Source organism: Petaurus breviceps, unplaced genomic scaffold, assembly GCF_028583685.1.
Source record: "Petaurus breviceps papuanus isolate PSGF00001 unplaced genomic scaffold, PetGlider_PUasm1.0 126, whole genome shotgun sequence".
Lineage (NCBI taxonomy): Eukaryota > Metazoa > Chordata > Mammalia > Diprotodontia > Petauridae > Petaurus > Petaurus breviceps.
Genome location: NW_027185655.1, coordinates 7,155,084 through 7,168,555, shown reverse-complemented (window position 1 = coordinate 7,168,555; position 13,472 = coordinate 7,155,084). Strand labels below are relative to the sequence as shown.

At 44.3% G+C, this 13,472-nt stretch overlaps 1 protein-coding gene across 1 annotated transcript in view; it reads left to right on the top strand.

Annotated features, from left to right (window-relative positions):
* CCDC158 (coiled-coil domain containing 158) overlaps positions 1-13,472 on the top strand; it is a 94,557-nt gene that overhangs the window by 43,495 nt on the left and 37,590 nt on the right. Inside the window, exons 12-16 of the mRNA XM_069092199.1 lie at positions 296-778; positions 2,361-2,550; positions 3,855-4,007; positions 6,537-6,649; positions 12,276-12,434. Of these exons, the coding sequence (XP_068948300.1) occupies positions 296-778; positions 2,361-2,550; positions 3,855-4,007; positions 6,537-6,649; positions 12,276-12,434 (1,098 nt within the window). The remainder of the gene's footprint in view (positions 1-295; positions 779-2,360; positions 2,551-3,854; positions 4,008-6,536; positions 6,650-12,275; positions 12,435-13,472) is intronic.

The window sequence follows — 13,472 nt, the reverse complement described above, 5'->3', positions numbered from 1 at the left end:
CAACTTCCTCGGAGGGAAGGAACCTTCCACCCCGGAACAGCAGCACATTAGACCCTGATGATGTTATCACGCCCTCTGCAGCCTTCTTGTCAAACTGACTTGAAATTAGCCCCTGCCAGACTTCTCTTCTCTATCTGAGCTAAGCCCTAGAGCAGACTGAGTCTGATTGTTCCATACTTGAGTCCATTCATAGTTCACTTACATGGAGTCAGAGATCCCTACACTTGACCATGTTGCCTGCCTCTCCTCATCATGCTCCCAAATCCACGAAGCTCTCTTTTCTGTCAACCTTCAGATGGCAGCAATTCAGGGGAAGAATGAAAGCCTAGAGAAAGTGTCTTCCTTGACCGCTCAGTTGGAATCCACCAAAGAGATGCTCCGCAAAGTCGTGGAAGAACTGACCTCCAAGAAGATGACCCTGGAGAGTTCTGAGAGGACCGTGTCTGACCTAACACTGTCTCTGCAAGAGAAAGAGCGAGCCATTGAGGCCACCAATGTGGAGATCACCAAGCTGCGTTCTAGGGTTGACTTAAAGTTACAGGAGCTCCAGCACCTGAAAAACGAAGGGGACCACCTCCGGAACGTGCAGTCGGAGTGCGAGGCCCTCAAGCTGCAGATGGTGGAGAAGGACAAGGTGATCGAGATTCTGCGCCAGCAGATTGAGAACATGACTCAGCTGGTGGGCCAGCATGGCCGGACAGCTGGGGCCATGCAGGTGGAAAAAACTCAGCTCGAGAAAGAGATCAACGATCAGAAGCTAGAACTGCAGGAATTCAAGGTACGTGATTCTGTTCCATTAAAATGGTCTCCTGAGTCAACTTTTGAGCAGTGGAAGCATGAAAGCAAGACAGCTGGATTAGTGTGATGCACCAGTGTGGCTGACTGTGTAGACATGGGGCTCCATGAACTTAAGAAAAAAAATTGATAACTATATTTCAGGTTAAGTGATTTACTTGATAACTACGTAACTTACCTGTGTTTAAGAATGATTCTGAGACGTGGTCCTAGTTTTTCCCAGTCTGCCAAATGGTCCAGGAGCCTCTGCCTCCCAACTGTAGAGTACTTCTGGAAGTTCTCGGGCAGGGTGTGGTAGGATGATGTTTCTTAAAAATCAGATCTAATGATAGGATGGAACCACAGGAAGACAAGCTTAGGAGACAGCCTGCTGCCAGAGGGAAGTGTACGGGCAGAGATGGGGTGATGATAGCAGTGGGCATGGAAGGAAGCAGGCCCGCACAAGCATTCTGAGATAGGAAGACATGCATCTGAGAGCCAACCAGACACAAGCAGTGAGGGAAGGGGAAGGGACTGGAGACCAAAGAGGATTCTGAGCTCTTGAGCCCGGGTAACTGGGAAAAGGACAATTCCACCAACAGAAACTGGGAAAGTGGGATGGATGGCCCGTAAGGAATTAGTACAGTTCTGGGCATCCACAGTTATCCCTTCCACACCATTGGGGTTAGGGGTATGGCGCCCCCATGATCTGGGAAATTTGTGTAAAATCCGTAGGAGTAAGCCCTTCACCTTCATTTTCCTTTAGGAAATCGTATAAGGATCTTTTCTTGTATGATGCCAGTCTTCCGAAATGCTTTTTTTTTTTTTACAACAATTCTGCAGTTTTGAGTTCTATTTTTTTTTCTGTGTTGTCTGCCACCTCTGCAAGACTCCCCCCAAATCCCCACGTCATTTCTTACCAAAGTTAAGATCGGGAAAGTCTAGTTGTGGAAGGGATAGCTATCTATCCTTGGCCATAGGGAGAACTCCTCCGCCTCTCCAAAGAGAGGTCTAGCGTGCAGCTACCCACGAAGGGCCACGGCTTCCAAATTCATAGACCCGTCATCTGGGCGGCCAGGGAGCAAACTGAGGGGCGGGAAACCCGGCGTCAAGAGAGGGATTCGGGGCGAGGTCCTCTGACTCCAGATTCCCCGACTTTCTTCTGTGCTGCTGCTTTTCTTCAGAAGGAGCAGGAAGGGGTTCTGAGTTGATTCGTGTCGTTTGCAGCTGCTTGTTAAGGGTTTTTATCAAGGGCTTCCTGGTCTTTTCATTTTGTCCATTCGATTAACGCTTTAAGTAAGGTTAAATAAGGCAGTCAGGTGACTCGGTGCATAGAGCTGGCCCCGCAGTCACTCACTAGCTGAGTGACCCTGGGCGAGTCACTTAGTCCTGTTTGACTCAGTTTCCTCAACTGTAAAATGAGCTGGAGAAGGAAATGGCAAACCACTCCAGTGTCTTTACTGAGGAAACCCCAAATGGGGTCCTGAAGAGTCAGACGGAACTGAAACGACTCAGCAAGGTTATTCTGAACACGTGTATGCACAGCTATGCGCTTCTGAATCCTTTGTCTTGGCTCATGCAATTAGATTATAAAAGACAAGAAAGATTCAAAGATCCGGGACCTCGAAGCCCGGCTGAGTGACATGGAGCTTGAAAAGGTGAAGCTGGTGAATGCGGGATCCGAGCGGCTCCGTGCAGTGAAAGACATGAAGCAGGAGCGGGACCAGCTCCTGGCCGAGGTGAAGAGCAGTCGGAACGAGCTGTGCAGCCTTTCAGGTATGGCCCAGAGCCGGCCACTGGGCTGAGCCGCGATCCCGGCTTCTGGCGCTTGCCAGGGCCTGGGGCAGGGCCAGCGGGGAGGAGGGGCCCGGGGCAGGGCCGGCGGGGTAGACAATAGGGCCAGTGGTCATGCTACTGTACCGGGGGTCATTCCCAGGGACTTCTGATGCATAGCACCGTGCTTGTGACATGAGCCTGCTATGTTCTGGGTGCTTACCCGACTTGGACTCACCACGTTTTAACTTCATTCAGAGGCCTCAGCCGATAAAATTCAGCATGAGGAAAAAACTCATGCCCAGTGAGTCCTACCATTTCATTAACTGTTTATTAATAATGAGGCACTTGGTGCAGCCTCATTTTTTTGGAAAGTTCTTGGAAGGAAAGCCCTAGGATCCTTAGTTGGGAGGAGAAAAATAATGCACTCCATGATTAACATAGTATAGGCATCCCTTGTGTTTTTTTTTTTTTTTGTTTTTTACATTTTTCTTTTTGCTTTTGGGAGGGGGAAGGTAGGGCAATTGGGGTTAAGCGATTTGCCCAAGGTCACACGGCTAGCTTTTGTGTTAAGTGTCTGAGGCCGGATTTGAACTCAGGTCCTCCTGACTCCAGGGCCGGTGCTCTATTCACTGTGACATAGCCTCCCCTATTGTGTTTCTTAAAACATCTATGTGAACACAGTCACATTTAGGGGAACCTAGAGGGTCAAGCCAGCCTTTTCTGACGAGGCCTCTGTATCAAGCCAAGAAATCTTCTGTCAGCCACAAGTCTCTCTCCTTAATGACCCATAGTGTTTGATAAGCCCAGATTCTCATCTATTCACCCCCCTTCACTGTCTTTCACTTGTCCCCTCATTCGGCACCTCCTAGTGAGGCCTAGACTTCCCTTCTCATCACTGATGCAGTGATTTCTGCCGCTCAGTGTCTAACCAGGCAGGTTAATATTAGTTCATTAGGTACTTTTTTGTTTGTTTGTTTTGCCTTCTGGTGTTCCCTACCTTCCCAGAGGACCTCCAGAAATACATTGTGTCTGAGAGCAGGGAACGAATAGCTTCCTTGGATTTGCCCAAAGTGGTATAAACTTATGTACCAAGTTCAAGTTCAGTCAGCTTTAATAACCCGAGAATTGTTTGCAGTCTTTTGTTCCCAGCTAGCCATTAGTTACACAAGATAATGTCCCTTAATATGCTCATCTGCAAGCAAAGTCCATGGGACAAGTCTTCTTTCATTAGCTGGGATAAAGCTCCATTTGTGACAGGGGGACAGCGTAGGGCAACTTCAGCTAATTGGTATTATATTGTGCAGAGGACTACGAAGTTTTAAAAAGAAATTATCGGAATAAGAGTGAAGAGATGGAATGCACCACAAACAAGCTGAAAATGCAATTGAAGTCTGCACAGGCCGAGCTGGAGCAAACCAGAAATACTTTAAAGACAATGGAAGGATCCGATGGCCATGGTATGCTATAGACAACAGGTGCTGTTCTTTCTCTTCTTCTGTTCTTGATTCCACAGGTCTAGATTCACAAAGGGGACAGGGCTCGCCAGCCCCGCCATTGCCTCCAGGCACTCAGACACACAGGAATCAGTGAGGGGGCCCAGGGAAAATGCAGGGGTCTTTACAGGGCCGGGCTTCCACTCCTCCTGGGCAGGGAGCACCTTCCAAGAGTGGGGGCACCTTCCTTCTCATGGCATTATAGAAACAAAACCAATAAGCCTGCATAGGGGCCCCTGGGCCCAGAGTCGGGGGGCCCGAGTCTGAATATGGCAGTGCCCATTGCTATTGGGACCGTGGGCGTGTCTGAGCCTCAGCTGTCTCATCTGTACAGTGGGGAGACTAAGAGCACTTGCATTGTGTAACCTACCTCATGGAGGTGCTAAGGGGCACATGAGAAGAGATTTAGATGGTTTTGTAAACCTTGAGGTAATCATACAAATGTCAGCTGCTGCTATTGTTTTTCTGGCTGTGTTGGTCATTTCTGACTGAAGTCTCCAAATCCCAATTCTTTATATAGAAAAGAACTAGACACGAATAAAACAAGTTATAAAGAATGTATGGTACCTTTTGGATTACTCACATGTGGATTGTGCCTACTGTGAGCTCCGTACGAGTTTGGAGCTGGGCCACAAGCAGGAAAGCCCAAGTCCTGGGAGTAGAGCTGCTGGCCTAACCCATAAGTCAGGTCTTTATGTATTAAGTGCTAGGCACTGGGGATACAAGTACAAAGAAGGGAAATCCAGAGAAGCGAGCAGGATGGGGTGATGATGCACCCTGGGCATCTTCCCAGACCCACCTATTCCTCACCCCAATTCAGCCAAATCTGTCTAAGTTAATGGACTGGCCTGGAGAGTTAGCTTATGGTTATGTAACAGCATTATGACCTGTAAGTTTAAAAAGTGCATATGATGGCCAAATTACACCTGGCTAAATCAAGTATAAGTTCCCTATTTTTCACTAATTTCTGGTAATTGTATGAATTGAGAGGTCATTAACAAAATTCCCATTGAAAGCCACTTACCATCCGCATTACTATCTGTTAAACAGAACCACCCAGCTCATAGTGATCATGTTGAAGGCTTTGACCAGCTAAGTGAGGTATCCTACATTTATTGAATGCCTTTTTAAAATTATCAAGCGGGGGGGCTAGGTGGCACAGTGAATAGAGCACCAGCCCTGGAGTCAGGAGGACCTGAGTTCAAATCCGGCCTCAAAATCTGGCCACTTGCCACAAAAAACTAGCCGTGTGACCTTGGGCAAGTCACTTTACCCCAATTGCCCTCCAAAAAGCAAAAAAAAAATAAACCTAACAAAAACAAAAATCAAGCAAAAGGTATTTAAAGAACCATAGGCGAAGACCTTTCTTTTGTATTTAAAGGATCATATATTTTCCTTGTTTGTTTCTTAGCTCTCAGTTGGATTGTACCTAAGTTTTCTTCTAAGCAAAAAGTACTATTTTAAAGGCCATTTTTTTGATTAACATAATGGTTCAGGCTACTTATAATGATGCAAAACTAAGCTTTCTAAGTGATGTTTTCAATTAGGTTTTGGAAAGGTAATGCCCTTTCCACATCTTCAAGTCCTAGGGTATAAGAAGGTTCAGCCAGGCCCACTTATCATTTTACACAGTAATAGTCACACACCCAGGCTTACACTAGTGACTGATCTTTTTGTAACCAGGACAGTGAAAATCGAATGGTTTATAATGTCACTGGAACCTTAAGGCATATACTGGACATTGTCGTAGATTTCTTATATAGTAGTGTCACTTTGACCCAGGAAAATCATTTTGATGAACAGTTACAAGTTATCCCTTTTATCCAAGTTCCTTTATTTATACGTGCATGTCCATAGCTGTGAGTCTGATCATTGTTCTTCATCCAGTTCTATAAGACATAAAAAAGTTTAAATCATTGTACAGTTTACAAGATAGTTATGTTCCATTGGACCAAAGAAACTATTTTTTTTTTGCAAAAGCAAAGAATGGTTATTGGATTTCCCCTATCCATTGTCACTGGGAAACCATGCCTTCCTAGAGGCAGCTATGTGGTGCTGGACCTGGAGTCAGGAAGACATGAGTTCAAATCCAGCCTCAGACACTTACTAGCATACTGTGATTCTGGACAAATAATTTAACCTCTGCTTGCCTCAATTTCCTCATCTGTAAAATGTGAATAATAACAGCACTTACTGTCTAGGGTTGTTGCAAGGTTCCAATGAGCTAATATTGTAAAGTACTTAGCATAGTACTCTGCACGTAGTAGGGACTTAAGTGCTTGTTTCCCTCCTTTTTTCCTTCCTGCCCTCTCACTCCCCCATGGGGACCCATTGACTTTAGGCCCTCAGAAGTTGTAACCACGAGCACTTTACCTTGTCTCCTTCCTTTATAAGTTTAGCTTAGCTTTCGATTGAGCATGGCTTCAAAGAAAACATAGTTGCCTAACTAGAATGTTTATCAATAAGTAAGCAATTGGCTCTTCCTTTTTACAGCCATGAAAGTTGCAATGGGAATGCAGAAACAAATCACTGCCAAAAGAGGACAAATAGATGCCTTGCAGAGCAAAATTCAGTTTTTGGAGGAGGCCATGAGAAACGCATCTAAGGTGAGGCAAGACCTCTTGTGGAAATGGGCAGGCTCACCCTGAGAGCTGCTTCACGCTGGGAAAAATAAGTGCTTTTTCATATTCTAGAAGTGAGAACGTTATTCCAAGTTCTTCCTCACCTTAATTCAGAAAATAAAAGCACATTTTGTACTGACTGGGGATCTGTTTTATTAGGGACAGAAGCAGGAAGAGCTCACTTGCGGTGAGAGATTTGAATGGACAGCTAAGTATTGCTTCAGTTGTATCCCACAAATTTTGCTATGTCATCTCATTGTCTTTGATAAAATGATTGATGGTTTCTATGATTTGTTCTTTGACCTACCCATTCCTTAGGATTAGATGATCTCATTTACAATTAATTTTTATGTTTCCAAGGCAACTTTTATTCTGCTATGAGCTGAAAAGGGTGCATTTAATATTTCTGCTTTCCTGCATTTGTTGATGAGGTTTTTCTACCCCAATACATGGTCAGTTTTTGTGAAGGTGCCATGTGTAGCTGAGAAAAAAGTATATTCTGTTCAATTCTCATTCAGTTTTCTTCAGAAGCTTATATTTGACTTTTCTAAAATTCTATTATTCATCTCCTTAATTTCTTATTTTATTTTATGGTTAGATTTATCTGAGATAGATAAATTAAGGTCCCCTACTAGTATAGTTTTACTATTTCCTTCTGTAATTCATTTAATTTTGAAGTATGTTTTGCTTCTGACCATTGCTTCCCTTAATATTCCCATTTGGGAATGTAAAGAGCTTAACCTTATTAAGTTCATCATAATTTCTCACTTTGCTTGAGTCTTGTTTTAAATGTCAAATTTTCTATTCAGCTCTGGTGTTTCCATCAGAAATACTTGAAAGTCCACTGTTTCCTTAAAGGTCCATTTCTTTCTCTCCCTCTGCCCTCCCCCCCCACCTCCCCCCACCCAAGTATTATACTGGGTTTTGCTTGGTGGGTTATTCTTGGCTATAATCCTAGCTCCTTTGCCTTCCAAAATATCATCTTCCAAGCCTTCCATTCCTTTAATGTGGAAGCTGCTAAATCTTGTGTTTCATTTCGGGATTTCTTTCAGGAGGTGTTCAGTGGTATATTTCAATTTCTGTTTTGCCCTTCTGTCCTAAGGTATCAGGGCAGTTTTCCTTAATAGTTTCTTGAAAGATGTTGTCTAGTCTTTTTTGAATATGGCTTTCAGATAGTCTAATAATTCTTAAATGATCTCTTCTTGACCTGTTTTTCAGATTAGTTGTTTTTCCGATGAGATATTTCCCATTTTCTTCCATTTTTTCTATTCTTTTGACTTTTCGATTCTTGATGTATCCTGGGGTCATTAAGCTTCCACTTGGCCAATTCTAATTTTTAAGAAATTTTTTTTTTAGTAAACTTATGTTCCTAGGAAGATGAGGTATGTTGCTGTCTCATTTCATCAGAGTGTTAGAAACTGCTGACATGTTACAGTTAGTGCTTTTAGGAACTGAGCCTAACACAATTCAATTCAGCAATTTTTATTAAACATCCCCTTGGGAACTGAAAGACAAAGATGAAACCGTCCCTTCCCTCACAGAGCATGCATTTTACTAAAGATCCCTCCATGCACATCAATGAAGAAATACAAAGTGTATATAACTTACTGATGGCTTCTGACTACAAGATACTTTAAGGGGTAAGGAGATCAACAAAGGCCTAATCAATGAAAATATGCAGCAGGAGGGCACAAACATTTAAAGAGTACCTACTCTGTGCCAGGCACATTACAAGCTATTATCACAACCCTAGGAAGTAGGTGCTGTTATTGTCCCCATTTTCCAGTTGAAGAAACTGAGGCAAACAGAAGTTAAGTGACTTTCCCAGGGTCACACAAATATCAAGTGTATGAGGATGAATTTAAACTCAGGTCTTCTAGACTCCAGGCCTGTATCAGCAATGCCATATTCACAATGCCTATGGAGATTACAGATATGCTGATATAATTATCCATCACAAACTACATCATGCTTGCCATATGGGGGAATAAACTAGAAAATTTATTAAGATACCAAAAGACTGAGTCCCAAAACCATAAAGTGAAAGCCATCAGAGTAGTTATGACATTGGCACAGGTAGATAAAGTAGAAAGAACCCACATTTTCAAGCCTTTAAAACAGAACAGGCTACCTCAAGCAAAGGTCCTCCTCTCCCCACTCACAGCAACCACCCAGCGTCCGGGAAGCGAGCTCCCAGCAGCTCCGGCCCCTGGCAGTCCTCAGCAGGAGTCCTTAGCAGAAAGGGCTCAAAAAGGGCTTTGCACTGCCGCTGCCTCTGCTGCTGCCGCCGCCATCGCCACCACCGCCAGCCACCGCAGGAACTCTAGTTTGGCTTCCGCTTCCTCTTGCTCCGCCCCTTCCTGCTACATCAGCAAGTCCAATGGGGCATGGAAGATCTTTAAATCCCATAACCCTTACAAGGCCCAGCTCTCCATTCACTGTGCCATCAGGTCAATCAATCAATTACCAAGCATTTTGTCCCAGGGTAGGGATGGAAAGGGAGGGGGTACAAAATAGAAATGAAGGGCATTACACTCTGATGGGGAGGCAGCAAGACCTCTAGGCTCAAATAGAACCCTCCGCGTTTAGCTCTTCGGCCTGTCATAAACTGGCCCACACTGTTTCTCCAGCTGTCTCCTCCTGTTTGACCCCATCTTTCACACGGTACGGTCTAGGCCCTGACTTTGCCTCCCCCATTTCCCATCTCCCTGCCATTGTTACAGTTCTCTCTCTCTCTGGAATAAGATCCCTCCTTCCCGTGGCCTCCTGCATTCGCTCTCTTCCTTTAAGGGGGCAGCTGAGGCCCGCCCCCCATCCCCCCAGTTGCCAGTGCCTGCCTCTCCCTCCCGGACTCCCCTTCTTCCTGATCCCCCCACCTGCCAGTGCCTCCCAGGCTTCCTGGCATGTAACTCCTTTGGATTTACTTGTAATTATTCCCTGTGCGGTTCTGTATGGCCTTGTCACCTCCATTGCCACAGGGCCTGGCACACCGAAGGAACTTAAGGAATGCTTATTGACTGACTAATTGGCTGCCTGCTTCCGGGCCTGACCTCCAGCGGTGGTAGCTGGGTGAGCCTCTCTTCTCCAAGGGGCAGTGCTGAGGAGGAATGGGAAAGAGCACCAAAGGCATGGAAGGGAAATGGCAGGTAGGGGGGCCGGTGTGGCTGGAGCACAAGTTCTGAGATCAGCGAGGCCAGATGTGCCAAGTAGAGGAGTCTGAGTTTTACCCTAGAGGAATGGGAGCCACTGAAGCTTCTTAGACAGCAAGGGAAGTGTTCAGAGCAGAGCATTAGGACGGCCCTGTGCCAGCGGTGAGGAGGACGGAGTGGAGGGCCGACAGGGCTGGGGGCAGGGACCAGCTCCTGACCCAGGTGGAGGACCATGAGGGCGGAGAATGGGATGGATGCGGAAGATGATGGACTTGGGAATAAGCACACAAAAACTCCCAGTGACTGCTGGGTAACTCTTTGCTATGACAAAAACTAATGTCCTTTAGACTCGCAGCCTTCTGACGTGCCATGAGGCGGGAGAGAAGTTAAAAAACAAACCAACAGCGTGAGAGTGTTTGCCCCAAGTACACGGGGCCCGCGAGCGAAAGATACAAGGGGGTAAGAAAGGAGGCTCAACGAAAATAAGCTGGTAAAATCCTGTCAGCGATCACCTCGAAGTGTTTGCTTTACCGGACACCATCATTTTCTTGTGTTACCTTAAACTGAAGCTCTAAATGTCTGTAAAATGTGATAAATAATAGTGAGTTTTACGGAGCAGAAAATGTAACTTTACCCAATTGCATAAAACTTAATTGCAAAAAATATTTACTAATAGTTAGTTGGGAGGAGATTTCTTGGAAAGTGAAGGTGCCCTAGAGTGAAAAATAGGCTGGTGGCCGGGGTGGTGGTGGATTCTTCTTTACTGGAGGGTGTCCAGGCTATCAGGGACATCGAGGGCAGGAGCAAGTCAGGTCAGGGGCCCTAAGGTCACTTTCCCGGGTCTGAGATTCTGAGCTGACCTTAGGCTCGTCCTGCCTCCTGCCTGAGCTGCACCTTCAAGAAGAGTGCCTGCAGGGGGCTACAGGAAGGAGGGATCCTATTCCAGGGAGGGAGGGAGCTGGTGCAAAGCCAGGGGCTACAGAAGTGGTGCCACTGAGAGCACACGGCACAACGGTTGGCTCTATTCTCTGGTTCCTTGACACATTGATTTTATTTTTCAGTTCCTCTTCTTTTTTGCTCATCCCCGATCCTTTTCTTTTTTCCACATCTGTGCCTTGGTCTTGCCTGTGGAACCCACTTTGCTCGACACCATTGAGAGTCCTTCCGGGAACTTTTAACAAGGTTGCTGACATTGCCTGTCCCAGACAAGGGAGAGGAGCCACAAGAGTGAGCAGGCACTCTGGTCAGAAAAGAGGGAAGGGGGCTATGCGTTGACTCCCAGCCCCATGTAAGGCTGGTCTGCCCTACCTAATCCGAAAAGGAAAAACACTTGAAGAGATGGCGGCAGAGAGGGTGTCTCTGCTCTTTTAATTTTCATAGTCCTCTCTCCCTCCTCTGTCCACTGAAATGTGATGAATATGGTATCGACCCACTTGGTGGCCGATGTTGAAGTCTGAATGACTTGGAGGAAAGAAAACTAGATTGAAGTCAGAATATCTGGGGACTCTGCCGCAATATTCTGGTCCTGTTACTTTAGGCAAACCATTCAATTGCTTTGGGCTCAGTTTTGCATATGCAAAATAGGACCATAGGATTTGAGGCTGGGGGTGGGGTGAGGACGGACCTTCTCTTCCAACATCCTCATTTTACAGAAGAGAGGTTATGGGGAGAGGGGAGACTCCAACTGGACCAAGGTAACACTGGTAATTAAGTAGGAGTTTAACTCAGGTCATTGGACTCTCTAATTAGGGTCCCTTTCAATTTTAAAATCTAATGTGCTCAGCATTTTGTGTGTCTCTGCATTTTGTAATAAATTTGGGTGTTGTGATTATGGTGCAAATTAGGGTAATGATATGTCTTCAGTTTTGTACAGTCTTGAAAAATGGCAACTGGCAAAAGATGTCAAGTGGACATTTTTTTTTTTTTGCTTTTTTTGGAGGGGGAAGTTAGGGCAACTGGGGTTAAGTGACTTGCCCAAGGTCACATGGCTAGTTTTTTTTTTGTGTGTGTTAAGTGTCTGAGATCATATTTGAGCTCAGTTCCTCCTGACTCTAGGGCCGGTGTTCTATTCACTGCGCCACCTAGCCGCCCCAGCAGGACATGTTTTTTGTAGTAATAATTGGCTTTCAGTAAAATTTTGTATGATGGATGTCTTTCTGAGAAGATTAGTTCTTTTTAATGTAAACACATAATTACGGTAATACCTCTTTAGTGGAAATTCATCAAATATATTTACTAATCTAGGAGAAACAATCTTAGGGCTAGCTAGCAGAAAGGGAGCTAAGAATGAATCCATAGTAACATGGTCTCCTTCCTGTCAGTCTCACTAATAAATAAATAATTGAATAGTACAAAAATAACAATATTAAAGTTAGGTTTCATTGAATCAATAGTTTATGTTTCTTTCATCTAGCAATAGCAGTCAGATTATCCCAGAGATGCTTTCTTCTCTATAATCATAGGAGAAGCGTTTCTTAAAAGAGGAGAAAAATAAACTAAGTCAAGAATTGAACGTTGTTGTAACGGAAAAAACCAAAATGTCAGGGGAACTGGAGAGCCTGAGATCCCAAGAGCGTCGCTTGAAAGAAAAAGTTGCTAACATGGAAATGGCTCTTGATAAGGTAATTGTTATTTGAACTCATCATTTAACTTAAAATTTTTTTTATTCTGAACACAAACACCCCCAGAATGAACATTTCCATATGCATACAGGACACAAAAAGATCATCAATGAAATCATTCTCCATTTCTTAATGCTTGTTTTAAAAAAAAATATTAAGTTCAACACGCTCTTTTCAAAACTGTTGAATGGTTTGTATTTCCTTCCAAACTTCCTTCTTAGAACTTCTGTGTATTTTTAAAAGTATTTCAATGGTCTTCTTTTTGCTAACTCCCTCTTTCCCTTAAAACCCCACCCCAATTAAAAAATTTTAAAACCTTGTAATGAGTATAGTTAAGCAAAATGAATTCATATTGTGACCACATCAAAAACATGTCTGCATCTTGTATACATCGCTGGGCTATCAGAAAGTGAGTAACATGTTTTATCATGTTTCATAGGTCTCCTGGAGATGTGGTTGTTATGATAGTGTAAATTGTTCTCCTGGTTCTATTTATTGCACTCTGCATTGGTTCATACTTCCCAGGATTTTCTGAAATTATCCCTTTTATCGTTTTTCATGGTGTAATAAATATTCCATTACATTTATATGCCACACTTTGTTCAGCTATTATCCAATTGATGGAGACCCCATAGTTTCTAACACTTTTCTTCCCCTCCTCTTCCCCCCCAGGATCAGGAAGGTTTTTTTGTTTGTTTAATATTTCCTTCCCCATAAACTCCATTTCCTATCCTCCTCAATTTGCCTGTGGAGTTTGATGTATTTCTACTCCTCTCTCTCTCTCTCTCTCTCTCTCTCTCTCTCTCTCTCTCTCTCTTTCTCTCTCTCTCTTCCTCTCTCTCTCTCTCTGCTCTCAATTGTCCTTTGTCCATTTCAGTAAGATTCATATGATGCCCATTTCCTCCATCTCTTCCTCCATATTTGTGAAGTCTTCTCACTCACCCCAATTGTGCAAAATGTCAAGTTCTGCCTTCTTTTATATACTAATGTATTTCTTTTACCTTCTATTGCTTTTATCCTTTTGGAACCCTCAGAATT